At 39.3% G+C, this 18436-nt stretch overlaps 1 protein-coding gene across 1 annotated transcript in view; it reads right to left on the reverse strand.

The window, feature by feature from the left end:
- The window catches only part of Dnah7 (dynein axonemal heavy chain 7), a 249661-nt gene that overhangs the window by 24470 nt on the left and 206755 nt on the right, over positions 1-18436 (reverse strand). Inside the window, exons 54-59 of the mRNA XM_028765706.1 lie at positions 13856-14032; positions 12028-12189; positions 10981-11181; positions 6051-6212; positions 3463-3648; positions 766-903 (exon numbers count right to left, since the gene is read on the reverse strand). Coding sequence (XP_028621539.1) covers positions 766-903; positions 3463-3648; positions 6051-6212; positions 10981-11181; positions 12028-12189; positions 13856-14032 — 1026 coding nt within the window. The remainder of the gene's footprint in view (positions 1-765; positions 904-3462; positions 3649-6050; positions 6213-10980; positions 11182-12027; positions 12190-13855; positions 14033-18436) is intronic.

Here is an 18436-nt window from a genome sequence, read left to right on the forward strand (position 1 = left end):
GAGAGAGAGAGAGAGAGAGAGAGAGAGAGAGAGAGAGAGAGAGAGAGACTCTCACTGAATTCAGGATTAACAACTGTTTAACTCACCAACTGCTGCCCATGTTTAAGATTTTACCCTTCTGCCCACCTGGGCACATTTATTCCACTTACAGGGCTTCGTGCCTTCCAGTGCTTATTACCCATAAACTCTTTATTTAAATGTATTTTGTAATATTGCTATCATATACTTAAATGTTATGAAATCTAATAAAAATAAAAGTGAAAAAAGGAATTTTTAATGCCAACTAGGTAAAATGTCCTTGGATAGTAAATAAAGATGAATTGTAAAATAAGCAACTGCTGTTAAATCAGTAGGAGACTAGAAGATAAAACAGGTAAAATTCTGCACATGTCATGCTCCCAGACTGCTTTTCAGGTATCTTTAAAATGGTGGTTTCTACCTAAGAGAAACGAAAGAAAGATAACATATGCTGTTTTAGGGGCAAGGCTCAGACTCGAAGAAAGCAAAACAAAATGGAATCCCAAGAAGCAAGAGACTCAAAGAGATTCCTTTGTTCCAAAACAAGACTGATGAAAAGAAAATGGCCGATGCCCACATTCTCTGTGCTGAGTCTGTAATTAAGGGATTATGTAGATAGTTTTTTTTTTCTTTTGCTTTGAGAGCGTCTTCACTCTGCAGTTTTGTAGGAGCCTCTGCTGGATGGTGGGGCAGACACATCTGTGCTGGCTTGGCTCAGGAGCCACGCAAGCCTCACTCAATACACACCTGGGTAAGGAGAATGTTATCAAACAGCAGCTGCGTCTCTGACTGGTCCTTAGTGATGTCGGCGTTGGAATTCATTCCAAAGATTTCTGGTGCTGGGGTCAGTGGCAGAGTCTTCGTGTACTCAATGTAGCTTTTGTGCTGCAAAGATGAATGGAAGAAGTCAGGAGGTTAGACTCAGCTGTGAGGTAGAACTTGGCAATGCTTTTCAGTCCTCAGTCATGGACTGGATGAGCCTGTGAGAGTGAAGACTGCACGCTTTCCCTTTCTTTCAGCCCGGGACAATGGTTAAACAAAGATAGGCAAATTTAGAGAGGAAAGTTTAATGTCTAATTATTATAATATTTTTAACGAGGAAAGAGATGTCGTCTAGGAATATAGACAATATGGAGGAACATGACAACGGGAGAAGAAACTGGTCAGGTGGGCGGGGATGAAGTCTGTTCTGAGGATGTCTTTGCTGGAGCCAGAACTCAGGAAGAGAGTTCTGCCTCCATTTCCTTGTTCTTAGAACTGAGCAGTTCTGCCTAGAGCTGACCCCCAGGAATCCCCTAGAGGCTGTGTCGGAGCTGACTAACCCCCAGGAAGCACCAGCTCACTTCCTTTCCAATGCCTCAACTCCATTTCTGCATAAATCCTTTAAGTAGTCCCCAGCCTCAGAGCTCATTGGTATGTATTCCCAGGGCCTCTGCTCCATCTTTTCCCTCTCCTCCTCACCCTCTCTCACCATCCAGGATCTCTTAGAAACCCCCACCTATAAATCTATAAAAGACTCTCTAAAACTCACCCTCTGTAGGCTGTGTGTGGATTTCATTCTCCAAATTTGAAAGACAAGATCCTTGAAAGCCACTGACTCCGAGCAGTTTTGGTGGCTGCCAGTTCTCCAGGGCACTGGTCCACCAAAACAAGCTTACTAAGAGCTGAGAAAGGTTCTATCACTGTTCAAAACACCCCAATATTTCTGTATTGCTGGACAAATTTTGTATTACATTTTTCTGGTGGCTTTTTTTGGTGTGTGAGCTGAGGTCTGTTTTTTTAAGGTTTTTATTTTTTATTTTTTTGTTAGGTTGGTTGGGTTGTTGTTGCTTGGGTTTTTTTGTTTGTTTGTTTGTTTTGTGTTTCTTGGTGTTTGTTTTATATTTGTTCAGTGTTTTATATTTGTTTTGCTTTTGAGACAGGTTTTCTCTGTGTAGCCCTGACTGTCCTGTATGTAACTTGCTCTGTAGACCAGGCTGGCTTCCAACTCAGAGATCTGCCTGCCTCTACCTCCATAGTTCTGGAACTAAAGGTGTCCACCTGGTTAGCCTTGAACTCTTAATTCTTGCTTTAGCCCCCTCAGTGCTAGGATCATAGGTGTACCTTCTACACTTACCTTGCTGATGACTATTCTTAGTTTATCATAACTAAAATAATCTTTTCTAGTTTATTCCAGTTTACTCTCATCATGGAAAATAGACCTAAATTTAGAAATAAAGGTTATCTAAATTTTGTTATCCTGAGATAACCATCATTAATATTACATACCCTTTTATTCATATGTACATACATTTTATATTTATATGAATGTGTAACAAAATTTATATTTACTGAATCTGAAAAGATGGTTCAATAGTTAAGAGTATTTGTTGCTCTTGCAGTGGACCAGGGTTCAGTTCTCAGCACCCACAGCAGATGGCTCACAACAGCCTAAAATTCCAGTTCCTGGAGATCTAATGTATTCATCTGGCCTCTTCGGGTATTGCACACATATGAAGCACTTACATATAGGCAAAACACTCATACACATAAAAATAAATAAATCTTAAAATAAAGAACTTACCCTTTAAAAGTCGTGTTTTCACTAATTCTCATAAAATCACACATAAACATCCATGAACACATGGCGTGGAGGTTTTGCCACTAATAGATGTAGGTCATGGACATACATGTCCCTTCACTTGTTTTTTTTTTTTTTTTTTTTAAGTCTCAAAAATTTATCATTATCGTTCTTGCTACCCCAGCGTCAGCCCTACTAGATGATGACTTTGGGTTATCAAGTTCCCTTGCCTGACTCTTGTGTATGTGGCCTCAGGTTCAACCTGAATACATGTTATTTGACCCTGGGAGTCAAATGGGAAACGACTGGAGTACACGGAAAGCCTTTGAAAGCGGCTGTGTGTATTATTCTGAAGGAAGTGCATGGGGCTAGAAGGAAAAGCAAAAGAGCAGGGCCTTGTGGCACAGTGCTTCTCTGCCTTCTGCTTTGGTGGTCTTCGTCAGGCCCCTCAACCTTAGTGAATCTGTTTCCTGGTTTGTAAAGAACGATACAATGTTAATTTGATGCTGCTGTGAGATCATTACTTAGGACTAACTAAAAAATAACTGTGATATAAATGTTAATTATTACTTCTAATACTTTATGATCCCCATCATGTGCATACTCATTTTAATTGTGACAAGATATTTTTATGCAAACACCAAGCTCATAATGATGGCATCTCAGGTCACCAAGAAAACTATCTCACATCTCAGTGAGTAAGAAACTCTAACTTCCTTTGCACATGGTGTATGGTCTGTTCATCACAGCTTAGAAAAGCACGGGCCAGGATGAACAATAAAATTAAAAAGTCTTATAGGAAATCACCATTAAAAACTATGTCATCAGTTCCCAGAAGTGTCATGTGTTTCTGCTCGTGGGTTTCTTAAAGGGGACATACTTACATCACCAGAAGGAGGGACGAAATAGATGCCACTCGAGTCAAATTTGTATTGTGGATTTTGAACTAATTCTGTGCAGAAGAATTTGTTGAGAATGCTGCGCAGCGTGCGCCGGTCCCAGTCGTCGGTCACCCGGCCTCCGTAATTACATTCTCCAGTCATATAGCGGAGAGCATCATAAGGAAGTTCCTAAAATTGAGAGCTGTAGTCACCAGCAGGTTAGAAGATACCAGTAGCACAGGGCATGGGAAGTGTCCCTGTTTGGCCACCACTGTTAAGCTAAACATCTTTCTCAAAGTTTGCAATAACATGACCTCTTTTTATATACTTTCCTGATAATAATTATTGCTGTTGTCCCCACAGTCTTTCTCTTATTTTATTTCATTTCCATTCAGCTGATGCTTAGACTAAAACTCCTATAATCTGCTGTGACTTAATGATCAACCATATAATTTGAATTAATAATATTTTTAAACTATTATTGATGGTCTTAGTTGTGTATCTTTCATTAACATTTGTTCTAACGTAAGTCAAGACTTTCCCTTCTCTCTTCTTCCTTTAATATCTAAATCATCTCATGCCTTTCTCTTCCAGAGATAGTGTACATCTGCCATGTTCCCTACTGAGCTTCAATTCTTAGTGTTGCTTGCCTAGTTTCCTAGATTGCTTTTCTGTGGCTGCAATTCGGTGACTAAAATCACAGGAGTAGTATCACAACATCAAGCCAAGGCTGAAAGCATGATCGATACTGTCTGTCTGGGAGGATGCTAACAGGCTCTCTGGCTTTTGGTGACTCCAAGTGTTTGTTGCCTCATGACAGTGTAATTTCATCACACTTCCTACTTAACAGAGCTGTCTTGTGTGTGTGTGTGTGTGTGTGTGTGTGTCTGTGTGTGTCTGTGTATGTGTGTGTGAGTGTGTGTGTGTGTGTGTTTCTTGGCCTGCAGATTAGGATGTGCCATGCTCCCCACCATGATGACAATGGACTAAGCCTCTGAAACTGTAAGCCAGCCCCTGATTAAATGCTTTCTTATATAAGAATTGCCCTGGTCATTGTGTCTTTCTACAGCAATGGAACAGGTGACTAAGAGAACATTCCTTTTGATGGTGATCAAGTGCCTCTCGCTGCCTACTTAACTGAGAGTATTTTTATCACTAATGAATATGGAATTTTGTCAATTTTTTTCTGTAACTACTAATAGGATCTTGTATTTTAAACTCTCTTTAGCATGTTGATACAGAGGATTTAATATTTTAAGTGATAAACCAAACTTGCACACTTAAACATATTTTAATTAACTCTTCACTATGAACTATATTTTAAGGTAGAATATATTCTCCAGATATCCAAATTGCTAACTACCACTATTCCTCACTGGTTCTGTATAATTATCTTAGCTCAGATACCTCCCCCTCTGGAATTTATTTTGTCTTTATTATTAGTTCCTTTCCTTCTTTCTGGAGGTCTGATTATAAGAAAACAATGTATCCCACTCATGATTCATTTGAATGTTTCTGCCACTTGAAATATTCATCTTTATTAGTTTCTTGTTTGCTTTTATGGACATAAAATTTAAACCTCCCCATTTGCAAGCCTAAGTTAAAAGTTTGGATTTTTTTTAACATTCCAGTGATAGATTTAATTAAAGATATCCAGCTAAATTTGAATAAGAGTCTGCAAAATTTAGAGAACTTGCTTTCAGAGGCGGGAAGCGGGTTTACAGAACAGTTTTTCAAAGTTTCAAACTTGTTTATGTCTAGTTGGCTAAGAGTAAAGGGGACATCCCATCATGCTCAATGTTTGATGTTGTTGAGAGAGTGGGAAGGCAAGACAGAGAAAGAGAGAAAGTAAAGGGGATTCCAGTGGAATGCAAGGAGGAGAAAGGCTGGGAGGGAGAGAGGGGAGGGGGAAAGAGGAACTGTGCCTCATGGGGAAAAAAAGGAAAAGAAAATACTGGGGTGGTGATGCATGCTCTCAATTCCAGTACTTGGTAGACTGAGGCAGGAGAATTTCCATGAGTTCCAGGCCAGCCAGGGATACATAGAGAGACCCTATCTCAAAAAGGAAACTAAACAATACAAGTCCCAGAGAGAATCAGTCTCGGGGTGAAGAGCCTGGTGTGACATTAGGCTCTCTGGCCTCCTTCCAGAATCTAGTTCTCTTTTTAGATAGTTTTAGATAGTTTGTTTTCAGGCTCAAAAAATAAAAATTTCACTTCTCAAAAATGAATTTGTGCTCCAGAAAAGAAAAATGATCATCCTCTTGCCCCACACCACTTCCAAACCCAGCTGATTTAGACTCTTTTCATAACAAATGTAACATCATTACTTTGTAAATCTCCACAGGTGGCCACGTGTCAAAATAAATGATAAAACACAGGCTCCTTAGAGACAAACTGACATCCTAACAAGCTCCTAAGGCAGTTATAATTTCCTGTTATAATAACGTACTATTTAATAGGCTATTGGGAACTGCCTTGCAATTTATTGCATAAGAACAGAATTAATCAGAAGTCCCTGCTCACTGCACCAACACTTACAACGTGATAAAGAGTAAAAAGGCAAGATCCTTGCTGGAATGTCTATGGTACCTCGTACTGGTTTAGGAACATGTGGAGTTGCTGCACACTGATTCTTAGATCTGTCTCATTGAATTCATAAGGAATATTCCACCCCAGGGGTCCAAATTTTCGTCTCTCTTGTACCAAAGCATGGAAGAAACAGAGACCATAAAGCAATTTCTTGAATTCCTCCTGTAATGAGAAGAAATTGTTCCATGACATTATTTTTTTTCTGTGAACATTACATCAGACTTGCAATGTTTTTAAATTAGTATAGTTACATTCCTTTGCTTATAAATAATATGAGGCTCTTTTCATCCCCCGAATAACTAAAACACAAGTGTTTTCCCACAGATGTTTCAGGCAAAAATATGCCCATTCACACTCATGTCCAATCGGCCCACATGGCTGTGTATACTAAGCTTCTAGGAAACAGAGCAAGTCCATCTAATTTAAATGGGATTGAGGAGGGCATGGGGAGTGTTCTAACTGAAGCAACACAACACGAGAATTATGAACTCTATGTGTAGTCCTATACTATTGTGGAGAAATTTCAAAGGAGATAATTTGACCTAAATTGGCAGTTCCAAAACTTCAAGAATTCCGAATGCTAACAGCAGAGCTTGAGGTAGGACTGTAGAATGATTTCCTCAGACATCGAAACTGCTCTGCTAGGAGTCAGCTTGCTCCCCTCCTTCCTGATGAAGGGTGTGAGTACACAGTCACCCTCACTAGGAAGAGATCAGTGGGCCATCAGAGTTGACACTGACAACAGCGGGAAACAATGGGAAAATGCAAAACTCAGACATGAAAAAGAAGCAGGCCACTGACAGAGGGTAGAAGATCAGAGGGAAACACCAGGTACAGGGTCGAGCAGTGGCCAATCTTGTGGGAATTCCAAGGAGGAAAGAATGCTGGTAAAGACAACATGTACCATGTATTGAGGAAGCCTTACATTTAGGGCCAGTCTGAAGGGTACACTAGAGAGCCTGAAACAGACTAGATCAGAGGTGGGTAGGGCACGAGGAGGAGTATTGCCTCAAACCCATGCCCAGATCAAAAAAGTCCCAGCTAAGATCAGGAATATCTGCCCCTTCCTGTTTCAAAACCACTCTGAAGTGAATGGTACCAACAGCTGTTAGCTGTGTCACAGGTCATGAAAAGGAGGATGGCAGCTCATTCTCTTCCCCTGGTCGCATGCCACCCACCCGCCAGCTCTCATTGGGTGAGAGCTTGGAGAATCCAAAGCCTACATTTGAAACAGTGAAGTAGTAATTAACATATTGTGTCATACCTCCCAATTTCTGACTCAAGCTCCCCCTGCAACTGAAAGTAACTATAGGATATTTTATTATTTAACAAAACCCAGAAACATCGCAGAAAGGACTAAATTTAATCCCACAGCATAAGGTTCCTTCACAGAATAAACTTGAAAAAGAAAACAGAAAAAAAGGAAATATAAAATCAACCAAAAAAGAAACAAGAAAGAATGAAAGAGGTATGACAAAAGGGAGGTAGCATAAACTTAACTGAAAACATTGAATAAACATGCTAGTATTATTCTGAATTATTTTATATTTATATATTGAATCACTGATTAAACAGTTAATTGTTGGAAGCCAGATGTCTCAATGTAAAAGAAAAGACAAACATGAAATGAAAAAAGACAAGAATGAATGTGGAAGATGCACTGAAATAGAAAATTCTAGCATGTAGTCATCATGTCTAGAGGGCATGTAGGACATGTATGTATATTTGTATGTTTGCATGCCTATATATTTTCTTTAATTTTTTTTGTTGATTTTGTTTTTAGATAGGGTCTCTCCATTTAGTCCTGGCTGTCCTGGAACTCAATACATCGATCAGGCTGGCCTCAAACTCACAAAGATCTGCCTGCCTCTGCCTACACAGTGCTGGGATTAAAAGTGTATACCACTATTCCTGGCTGTGTGTCTATACTTAAGCACCAAGGAACACATCTCATATCCATTGAGTTCTCCAATATCATTAACCACTCAAAAGCAGCAGAGCTCTTTGGAAAAATGTCTGGCTCTGTGACAGAATCATGAAGATTCCAAGATAAGCCTGGAAAATCTTACATTAGAAAGTGAGAGCTGCTAACAGCATAAAATTCCTAAAGCTGAAAAACACAGAAACCAGTTTAATGGAGATCCATTGATTAGATTGGAATGAGTATGAAATTTTTGATCAATGAATTGCAAATCATTGGGGGTAAATCAGTAAATCCTATATCCATACCAATATTGGAAAGAGCCACTCCTTAGAGGAATAAGTGCCAAGTGTTGAAAGTTCCAAGTGCTACAACTGGGGAATAACCACTTAAGGACCAACCCAATGAGGTGGGAACACTCAGTAGATACTAGATATGAATGGAAGATGGAACCCTTCCTCTCCAACAGGAAAGAGAAAAACCAATTATTAAACAGTGGAGAAATTAGTCAATGACTTTTTAGATGATCAAAACTAGTTTCATCCACTGAGGCACAGCATCATCTACTTAATAATTTGGTTAAGAATAAAAAAAAAAATCCCTGAATCTAATCATTAGAAAATGTCACACAGATTCTGAGTGAGGAAAATTCAATTATCATGAAGTACATTCTTCCAAAATGACAGTGTTGTAAGGCGAGAAGGGCTGAGGAAATGTTTCAAGTTAAAGAAAGTAGATGCCTGGGAGCAAGCTCAGAGGCATAACACTTGCCAACCATGCACAAAGGTCTGGGTTTGATTTCCAGCACCACAGGGATAAAGCATCAACAGCACGAGGAAGGTAAAACAGATGTAAGAAATGAGCATGACACTGACATTACACCAATTCTCTTACAGACGATGAAATGATGCTATTAGGTGACAACACTGAACCACATGAAAGATTAACAGTTAAATTTACAAAAGGTAATAACAATACCAAGGTAAGACAACGTCCCTATTCCTAAAACATATATAAATGCATCTAACATGGGGCCTGCAGGTCACGTGCACCCCAAAATACCTATGAACGTGACCCAACACAAAAGTTTAAACATTCTGAGAGTTTTGGGTAACTTGACTACATGGCTTGCAGGTATGAACTTTGTATGTATCAACATTGTGTCTCTATACCAAAGGGTTAGGAATTTCTGAAAGTATTTTAAGAATAAAGGGTCATGATAGACCTAGTTTGTTTTCAACTGGTGTTAACACACACACAAACGCCTTCTGTCTTTTGCTTGTTCTGCATTGATGAATTTAATCAACCTCAGATTGAATTTTTATTGTGCTGGTATTGAATATGTATAGATTTCTTAATCCTTGTACAAGGAAACTGACAAATATTTCTATACCACTCACATTCTATGATATAAACGACCTACATATTATTTAAATTAGCATATAGGAGTATAAATCTAAGTTATAGGCAAATGCCATACCATTTTATGTGAGGCTGAAGCATCTATGCGTTTGAGTATCTGAGGAAAGCTCTAGACTATAACCAAGACTCTATAGACACCAAGAGACAACTGAGAGCACACACACATACACACACACACACACACACATACATACACACATACACACAAACACACACTCGGGGGACTGAGAGCACACACATAAACACACACTCGGGGGGGGGACAGGGAAAGACAGAGAAAGAAAGAGAAAGGTAGAGGGAAAGAGAGAAGAGAGACAGACAGACACACAGACAGAGTCAAAGAGAGACTAATGTCTCAGATGCACAGATGTTAATGTATTTGGGTATATAGAGGAAACACAAAACAAATCAAATGGTATAAAAATTAATAGCACATGAATATGAAGGACATAGATTGCTCCTTATACTATTTTTATATTTCCAATTTTCCTATAAATATGAAAATAATTTTCAAAACAAAACTTAAAATGTAAAGTTGTAAAGTGTTATGGAATTTAATGAGATTTTATTTGGGGTTGGTGCTGTTTCATAAATGCCTCTACCTCTAAAATGTGGTTACTATGGTAGAGACCCTCTAATTTAAAAGAAAGAGAATGTAAGTTGCACTTGCAAAGGGGGCTCTGTTGAGTCTTTCATATGGAGAGAATGCCCCCACTAAGTCTGGGAGTCACCTGCTTACACCAAGCCTCATCAATACAAAAGCCAGCCATACACAGCCTAGAGGCTCAGGACAAGGTTGACTTGGCTGTGAATGTATATGTGTGGATTTCTTTCTTTTGTCTTTTTTTTTTTCTCTGTGTGTATGAGTGTGTGAGTGTGTGTGTGTGCATGCACAAATTTTTGCTTAATGAAAATACTTTAGTGTTTTCTCACGTTGTGCACTTAAGTAATATTCAGACCTCACGACTATGAGCTTTTGAATGTCAAAACTTACCAAGGTTCATAACCCTTCATCTAAAAGAGGCCTTCCATTTTTAATTACAGCAAAACATCATGAAACAATTTTAGGTCACAGACATTCAGACAGAATTCTAATCATGAAAACAGTGGGTGTTTTCCCTGCTTGCCTGGTGGCTCCGGAAAAGACCCTTAGGAGTCCCATCAATCGAGGAGGAAAACCATTTTGGCTCTCATTATGGTTGTATGGAGGAAATGTTTTTATGTTTTAATTTAGAGCGATGGTTCCAGATAGCAAAGGGCTCAGTTCATATCCTGGAACAAGTTCTCCAGCCTTGCAGATTTGCGCTGGGAATGGCTTACAGCTGAATCTCTCAACAGAAGCCTACATTATTAATGATACTCCATAATATCTCAGCTGAGCAGGATTGGGGCTGGTGGTAAAATTAAAATAAAATATTAATAAAATTGACTTCAGCACAGTCAATAATCAGTAATCAAAACCAACTGTGCTGCAGAGCAAGGCGCCTATTTAATTTGTAGTTTTACTCTATGCACATATCCCTGACCACTAGGGGACATTTGAATTGCTTTACAGGGTTGAGGTGACAGGACTTAGCCATCACTAACAGGCTTTTTGCAGCTGCCAAAGAATTCAGGGTCAGAGATCGGGTCCATAAGGTATGATCGGATAATATTAGCCCGCAATCCTTTCGGTGCTTCGTTGGTCATTTTTACTCCGTTCTGCAGGACTGACACAGGGAAATTTGGAGATGGGTAACTTGTCAGCCAGATTCGGAAATCGGGGTGTGTTGCTTCTGGGCTTAACTCCTGCGAGAAAGTAAATCACAAACAAGAGTGAGTAAGACTCAAGGAATAATTGTCTCAATATCTGTAAGGAACAGTCTGGAAAAGGAAAGAAACATCTATAAAACAGAGATGGAATTGTTGCAATTTAAGCAAAAACCCAACCTTCATTTCTGAGTCACTACACTTCACTGAGAAGGCCCAGAGTGTTGTCACTCCACTGACAAAATTAATTCATATGACTGTACAGCTTACAGAAGTGCTATGTAGTTCAGAGTTGGCTCAAAGACTAAAGCCTTCTTAATGTGTTTATGACTGCACTGATGGTTCTGAAACATTTAAAGAATAATTCTTTATCTACAGCTAGATAAAGACTAACCCCCTCCTCTTGCTGCAGCCAGATGTGGGGGTTAAGTGACCCCTGAAAACAAATCAATATTACTCCAAGCTGGAATCATTTGTTTAAGAGAGAAGGGTGTTTTAAAGGATAAGAGTTAGTGTATGTATCCTGAAGCCTCAGTATTTATCACTGTTACCTCTATAGTGAACGCTAGAGATCCCAGAGCACTCCATTAGCACAGTGGTGCTAAGTGTAGGAATAGCTACTGAGGCCTGTTTTTCTGAGTCATGGACATTTGTGAAACACAATATAAGCACACCTGTGTGACCGAGTGTCTGCTATAGTCTGACTGTGTGTTTGCCTCTATTTTTTTAGGTAAAGTTTTTAATATGCACCCATGTTTATTGTGATCCAGCTACAACCTTAACCTGAAGCCTGCCAAATGAGAGAATAACACTGAGGCACTTGGGTGGTATGTATATAAAAATGAGACTGGGGAGGTACACACAAATATATATTTGCATTTTTACCTCACAAACTTTCTCAAGAGTTGGCATCCAAGAGGTGGCAAGGTGACAGTTTTGAAGAACAACCCACGTTCCATCCTTGACAGCTTTCTCTAACATCTTCATGGCAATGGGCCCTTGGCCTTGGCCCAGAGATAGAGAGCTAAGTTTTGAGCCTCCATATCCCTATGTACAAGAAGAACAATGATGTTATTTTAGCATCATACACTGGTCCAAACAGACATAACCTAAACACACACTAATCAATACTTAGATGAAATAGTATAGGAATGATCATTGTGATAAGAGGAGAATTCTGAAGGATCTTTGGCTGTTGACATAAGACATAGAAAACAAAAAATGTTAAGAAGACTTTTTAATAAAGGAGCAGATTAAAGGACACAGCTGTCATTTAGCAACCCCTAAAACACAAAGCTAAGAAGGAAATCATGAATTGGAAAATGAACTTGCCCTGCCACCTTGAGCAAGTGTGTCAGTTACTTTAGATACTCATAAAATTAGAAGGACAAAAGCATTAACCACTGACTGCCAGTCAACAACTTCCTTCAGAAATGCTGTGGGGATGTTTCCACAGCTCAGCTGTAGCTTTTGGATCTCCTCATTTTAGGGGTAGTTGTCCCCAGACTTCCTAGGAGAGGTCCCCAGTGACAGAGGCAGTGGAAGAATGAGTCTTGTTCCCCTCCAACGGCTCATTGCATACAGTCATTGTCTTAGGGTTTACTGCTGTGAACAGACACCATGACCAAGGCAGCTCTTATAAGAACATTTAATTGGGGCTGGCTTACAGGTTTCAAGGTTCAGTTTATTATCATCAAGGTGGAGCATGGCAGTGTCCAGGCAGGCATGATGTAGGAGGAACTGAGAGTTCTACATCTTCACCTGAAGGCTGCTAGAAGACTGGCTTCCAGGCAGCTGGGATGAGGGTCTTAAGTCCTTGCCCATAGTGACACACCTACTCTAACAAGGCCACACCTACTCCAACAAGGCCATATCTCCAAAGAGTGCCACTCCTTAGTTTAAAGTCTTCTGTATAATTCCACAGAGAAAACATTAATAACATTTACCACCAAAGTTTACTGTAGGCCATGACTTTAATCCTCCAAAGTTCATTACAGGTCATGACCTTGATGCAAATGTTCCTGTCAGTTTTAGAAACTGCCAGAAGTTGTTTAGATTATAACAAAATGAGGAACATCAACTCAGAACTATCCAAAAACCTGTTCATTACTTTCATCTTCTAGACAGTGTGGTATAAGAACACTTATAGCAAATTAATTTGAATATGTTTTAAAATCTCTTTACAAGTATAGACAACTGAACATACTCCACTGGCTGTGAGGCTATAATGTATAGCTGCTCTGAGAGACAAAGAGGGCTGCCCCCCTTTAGAGACTACGAAGAGGGGTAAAAAGAGAAGGTTCACCCTGAAATTACTGCCTGAACTAAATCAACCCAATCCATGTACTGGCATAAATGCTGTATATGTTAGGAGAAGCAAATGCTCCTCAACCCCTAATTTTAGTATAGGTTAGTCGTAACCTCGTGATACCCTGCCCTCTTCCTCTTTCAGCAAATCCTAATGGTACATGCCACCACAACCAGAGATGCCTGATTTTACTTTCACAAGTTGTGTAAGGAACCCCTTTTAACGTAAGTACTGCCATTGAGTATCATTTTCTTGTCTCTGTCATGTTTCAGAATTCCAAGCCCTTCCTATGGCTGAGTGACAATTTTTAACTTTCTCTCATCCTTTAAGACATTGGTTAGAGCAAAAATAATTATTATAAAGGAATGTAACCAGTGTCGGATAATGTCATCTGCTGTGAAGTACCTGGTCATCAGCGAATTTCAGAAGAGCATTCATGGGATCCGCTCCAGGGGAGAGCACAAAGATCAATGGCGCACAACAGTTACTGTCCCCAAATGCCTTGGCTAAGTCAAAGGGGGGCGGCTCAATGAAAGAGCGCCCCAACTTCTTGATTATGAATTCCTGCAGCATTGGAATAACCTAAAAGGGACAAGAATATATTGGAAAGAATAGTCAAAATAGGTAAAACTTCCAGGAGTTTTAAAACAAAACAATCAGTGGGTGTGCTAGCATATGCCTGTGATCCCAGCACTGCAGAGTCTGAGGACAGAAGTTTACCAGTTCACAGCCCAGCTAGGCTATATCGCAAGACCCGTCTCAAAGTAAAATGACCTGGACTCTCCCTGTATAGATTAGGTACTAACAGTGGGAGTTCCAGGGTGTTACTCTGTCTATAAATGCCTTTCAGAAAAACAATTTCAGATGACTCAAATGATGATGACTTGTAGGAGATACCAAATTCAAAGGCCATTTCTCCCACTTTCATGATTCCTTATTTGTCTGTAGTTGTTAGTGTAGGGTTGAGGCCTTCTGGTTTTAAAACACTGATGGTATTCCCATCAAGATTTGGGGAAAGCAGAGCTCTGTAAAAACAAACAAGCAAACAAACAAACAAAAAACAAAAACAAAAAAACAAAAAAACAAAACCCAAAACAAAAACAAAACAAAAAAACCCAAAAACAACAACAACAACAACAACAACAACAACAACAAAAACCCACAAGCTATTTACTAAGAAACAAGCCATTCTGTGTTGGCAGATTTTCTGTAAGGAGAATTTTCTTGGGGCTTGTTTGAAAAAGTAAAACTCTATGGCTTGGGGTTTTGGCAGGAGTGGATATGTGGTGATAGTAACAACATAGACGGCCTTGTCTATTCCATCCCATTTTCCAGTGAGGAGCTGCTACACCTGGCATTTCTAGGTTGTCATATCAGTTAATTGTGACCCAGCAGTGACCTAAATAGGACACATGACAGGACTCTTGTTCCGATCTCAACAAACTGCAGACGCTCCCTTCAACTATAAACACTCTGTCTTGCCCTTTGTCAATTCTGATGTTTCCTTCAGAGCTTAATAAAACATTGGAAAAGAAAGGCATAATTACAAAAGCTTAGGTCTGAAGAAGGAAAAACCAGGCAAACAGTTCAGCAGATATCAGTGTACTCATTTCCCAAGAGGCCTTCCTCCATCTGTGTGCAGAGATCCATTTGTGATGCCCATTTGAAAATTTTTTTCTTAACAGATGAGAACAAAGCTACCAAATCATTTTTCTAGGTAAGTAAAATCAAGTTTTATGCTGGGTTAGATTTATTACAATATTCTTTAGATTTATGTCACATCAATGAAGGCGTTAAATCCCGTATTCAATGTCAAACATAAGCATACGGTCAAAGGACAATGTCTCCTCTTTAACTTTCTAAGAATAGCATGTGTACACTTGAAACTAAACTTGAGAGGTCCTATCATTTTGCTAATACAGCTCCAGATTCCCTGAGAGCATTTTTTTTTTTGCTTGCCTTGCTTTGCTAAATATTCAGTTTTCTCCTTTGAATATAGGAACACCAAGCAGAATTAAGACTGGCACGCTGCAGTACTGAAATGCCAATAGACTTCTTCAAAGCCTTCTGTAACACAACTTCTTTAAAGATCCATATTTCTATTTCACATACACTTGCAGTTTTTGAAATTCATATTCCTTTTGATAACAAGTTACAGCTACAGATGTTCCTATGACTAACATCACACATATAATTTATTTAATTACCTAACTTCAGCTTATGTCTTAAGTAGTAACTACGAAATACACTTTTAACCCTGCTCTGAAACTTATATGTCTGCTCAAATTTTGAAGGCACAAATGGTAGCTTTCTGTTTCTTTATCTTGTTTTCACAAACTAATCAGTTCTGCCATACACAACACTGTGAGCACCTCGGTAAGACTTAGTTATCATAGAAGAAAGGTGTGAGTCAAACATGGCAGCTGTAGGATAGAACTCAGACTACCCCAGAGGAAGGAGTAATGGAAAGCACCTGTGAGGACCCCACAGTCATCAGCAGAATGGCTGCCATATAACCCCTGAACTCCAGCCCAAGGTAGCAATTCCACATGCCTGGAACATTCCTCAACTGCAGGAGGAGTTGATAAGTACTCAGTATCTAAAAAAGATAGTATCCTCTGGAAACAGTTACAAGTGCCCCCAAACACCAGTTATATGTTCTCTGCAACATCTATTTGAACACAATTTGTGAGTAAAGCCATCCACATATCACAGTGCTTTCTAAAGTTGGGCACATGTGTTTTCCTGCACACATGTGTGGCTAGGAATGTTGAAAAGCAATGGAGAAATATCCAGATTCAAGTTAGACTTTATTTGTCTGTCTGTACATCTGTTTATTTGGTGTGTGTTGCAAGGCAGTGAGGTGGTATGATTACTGAGAGAGTGGAAGTTAGGTCAGCTCACTGGACTTCACTCCTCCTCCCTTGTGGGTTCTGGGGTTCTAACTCAAGTCAGTAGGCTTAATGAGGTACCTTTACCCACTGAGTCTTCTTGCTGATCCAAACTAGACTTTTGAATCTGTTTTCAATACTTTCATAGACTCAGTGCACATACAACAAAGGTATAAATGAGTTAAGCACACACATATAAACACTATGATAAAGGCAGGTATGGTGGGAGGCACATGTCTGCCCAGCATTCCAGAGGCTCAGGCAGGAGCACCTTGAGTTGGAGGTCAGCCTGGCCTATGTAGTGAGAATGTCCTAAAAGCAACCATCCAAAGTATAATAACAAGGACCTATGCAACAAGATAGCATATACTGTCATTCATACTCACTATCTACTAAATGCATAAATATAAAGTCTCAAGATTAAAACTTTATAGAGTCTAATTCCAGAAATTCTAAACAACAAAACATCAAAGGATGAATTCACACACACACACACACACACACACACACACATACACACACATAGACCAACACATATATATACATTCATATGCATACATATGCACACATGTATACATACTCAGTTGATTTCTAGATAATTACTTCATGCTTCAGCTCCTTTGAATAATCACAAATGTCAAACTTACTGCAGAAATATTAAAAATATCCTAATTTCCTACCCTAGGCCTCATCCTTGTCTTTCTCGTTACCATTCTTTTCACAAAGGGATTTTCTTCCCCCATCAGATTAAAACAATAACAAAGCACAACACTTCTTCAACAGCATCTTTCCTCCCCAAGTCAGCTTTAACCTCATCACAAAATTATAGTCTTGCAAACAAAATGACAGGTTCAGAGACCTGAAGTTTCCTAAAAGCTAGTTTGTGATAGGAATAGTCAAGTTTTTGAAAGTGAGACCTGCTGGTTTACCTGCACAGGTAAACATGGCTGACCATGCAGTGATTCTTATGTCTGTTAGTACTGGAGGGCCCAGTTAGGAATGTGGGCATCTCTCCTGAAGAGGAGATAAATTCCACAATTTCACTTTTCAAACTATAACAGAACAAAACTTGCTTTCTTCCCAACAGGAGACTAGAACTCCCAAGGTAAAGGCAGATTGTGCCAGCAATCAGGCCCACCGAATGATAGACCCCTCTCTGCCAGCAATCTGATCATTCCAGCACTAGGTTTGTAAAATGAGATCTGTCAGTAGTGAAGATTTCAGACTCATTGTGGCAGCCATCTTCTCAAAGGCAGGAGAGAAGCCTGTGGTTTCTCTATGCATGCTTTTCTGTTCAGTGCAAATTCCTACAACATTTATCTGAGGTTTGAGACGCTTATTAACTTGCATCTGACAAGTTTCTTATTGAGAGCTGATGGATTTGACTTTTGTTTACAATTCAAACTGATAGAACTGTGGCCAGAAGCTCTTTATTTTATAAATGACTCTGAACACTGCATATCTTAGTATTTTTCTACTCAACATGTTTCTTCCGTCAATACGACACTATAACTATTCAATTTTAAGGGAAACTATGAGCCCATCTCATTTTCCTACTGATGACTTAGCAAGAATCTTTCCAATCTTTCTAAACTATAGCATTGGAAAGCCTGGCAACTGCCAATGTCTGCCTCAGCGGTTCTCAACCTTCTTAGTGCTGCAACCCTTTAATACAGTCCTTCATGTTGTGGTGACCCCCAACCATAAGATTATTTCATTCCTACTTTATAACTGTAACTTTGCTATACGGCTGTGAATTGTAATAAAAATATCTGATATACAGCAAAACTGATATGCAGCCCCTGTAAAAGAGTCATTTGACACTCCACTTCAAGGGGTCACCATCCACTGGTTGAGAAACACTGTTCTGTTTTTTTATTTACAATAAAGATGTCATCCCTTTTCCCCATTTCCCCTCTCTAGAAGAGAACCACTGTTCTGACCATTCAGTATTAGGGTAGGGTTTCAAGAGGACAAAATTGAAAGGAGACCCACCTCTCAAAACGCCCCCAAAAGAATTTTGTTAATTTTCCTGGTATGTGTACATATACATATACATATACATATACATATACATATACATATACATATACAT

Source organism: Grammomys surdaster, unplaced genomic scaffold (assembly GCF_004785775.1).
Source record: "Grammomys surdaster isolate TR1022 unplaced genomic scaffold, NIH_TR_1.0 165, whole genome shotgun sequence".
Classification (NCBI taxonomy): Eukaryota; Metazoa; Chordata; class Mammalia; order Rodentia; family Muridae; genus Grammomys; species Grammomys surdaster.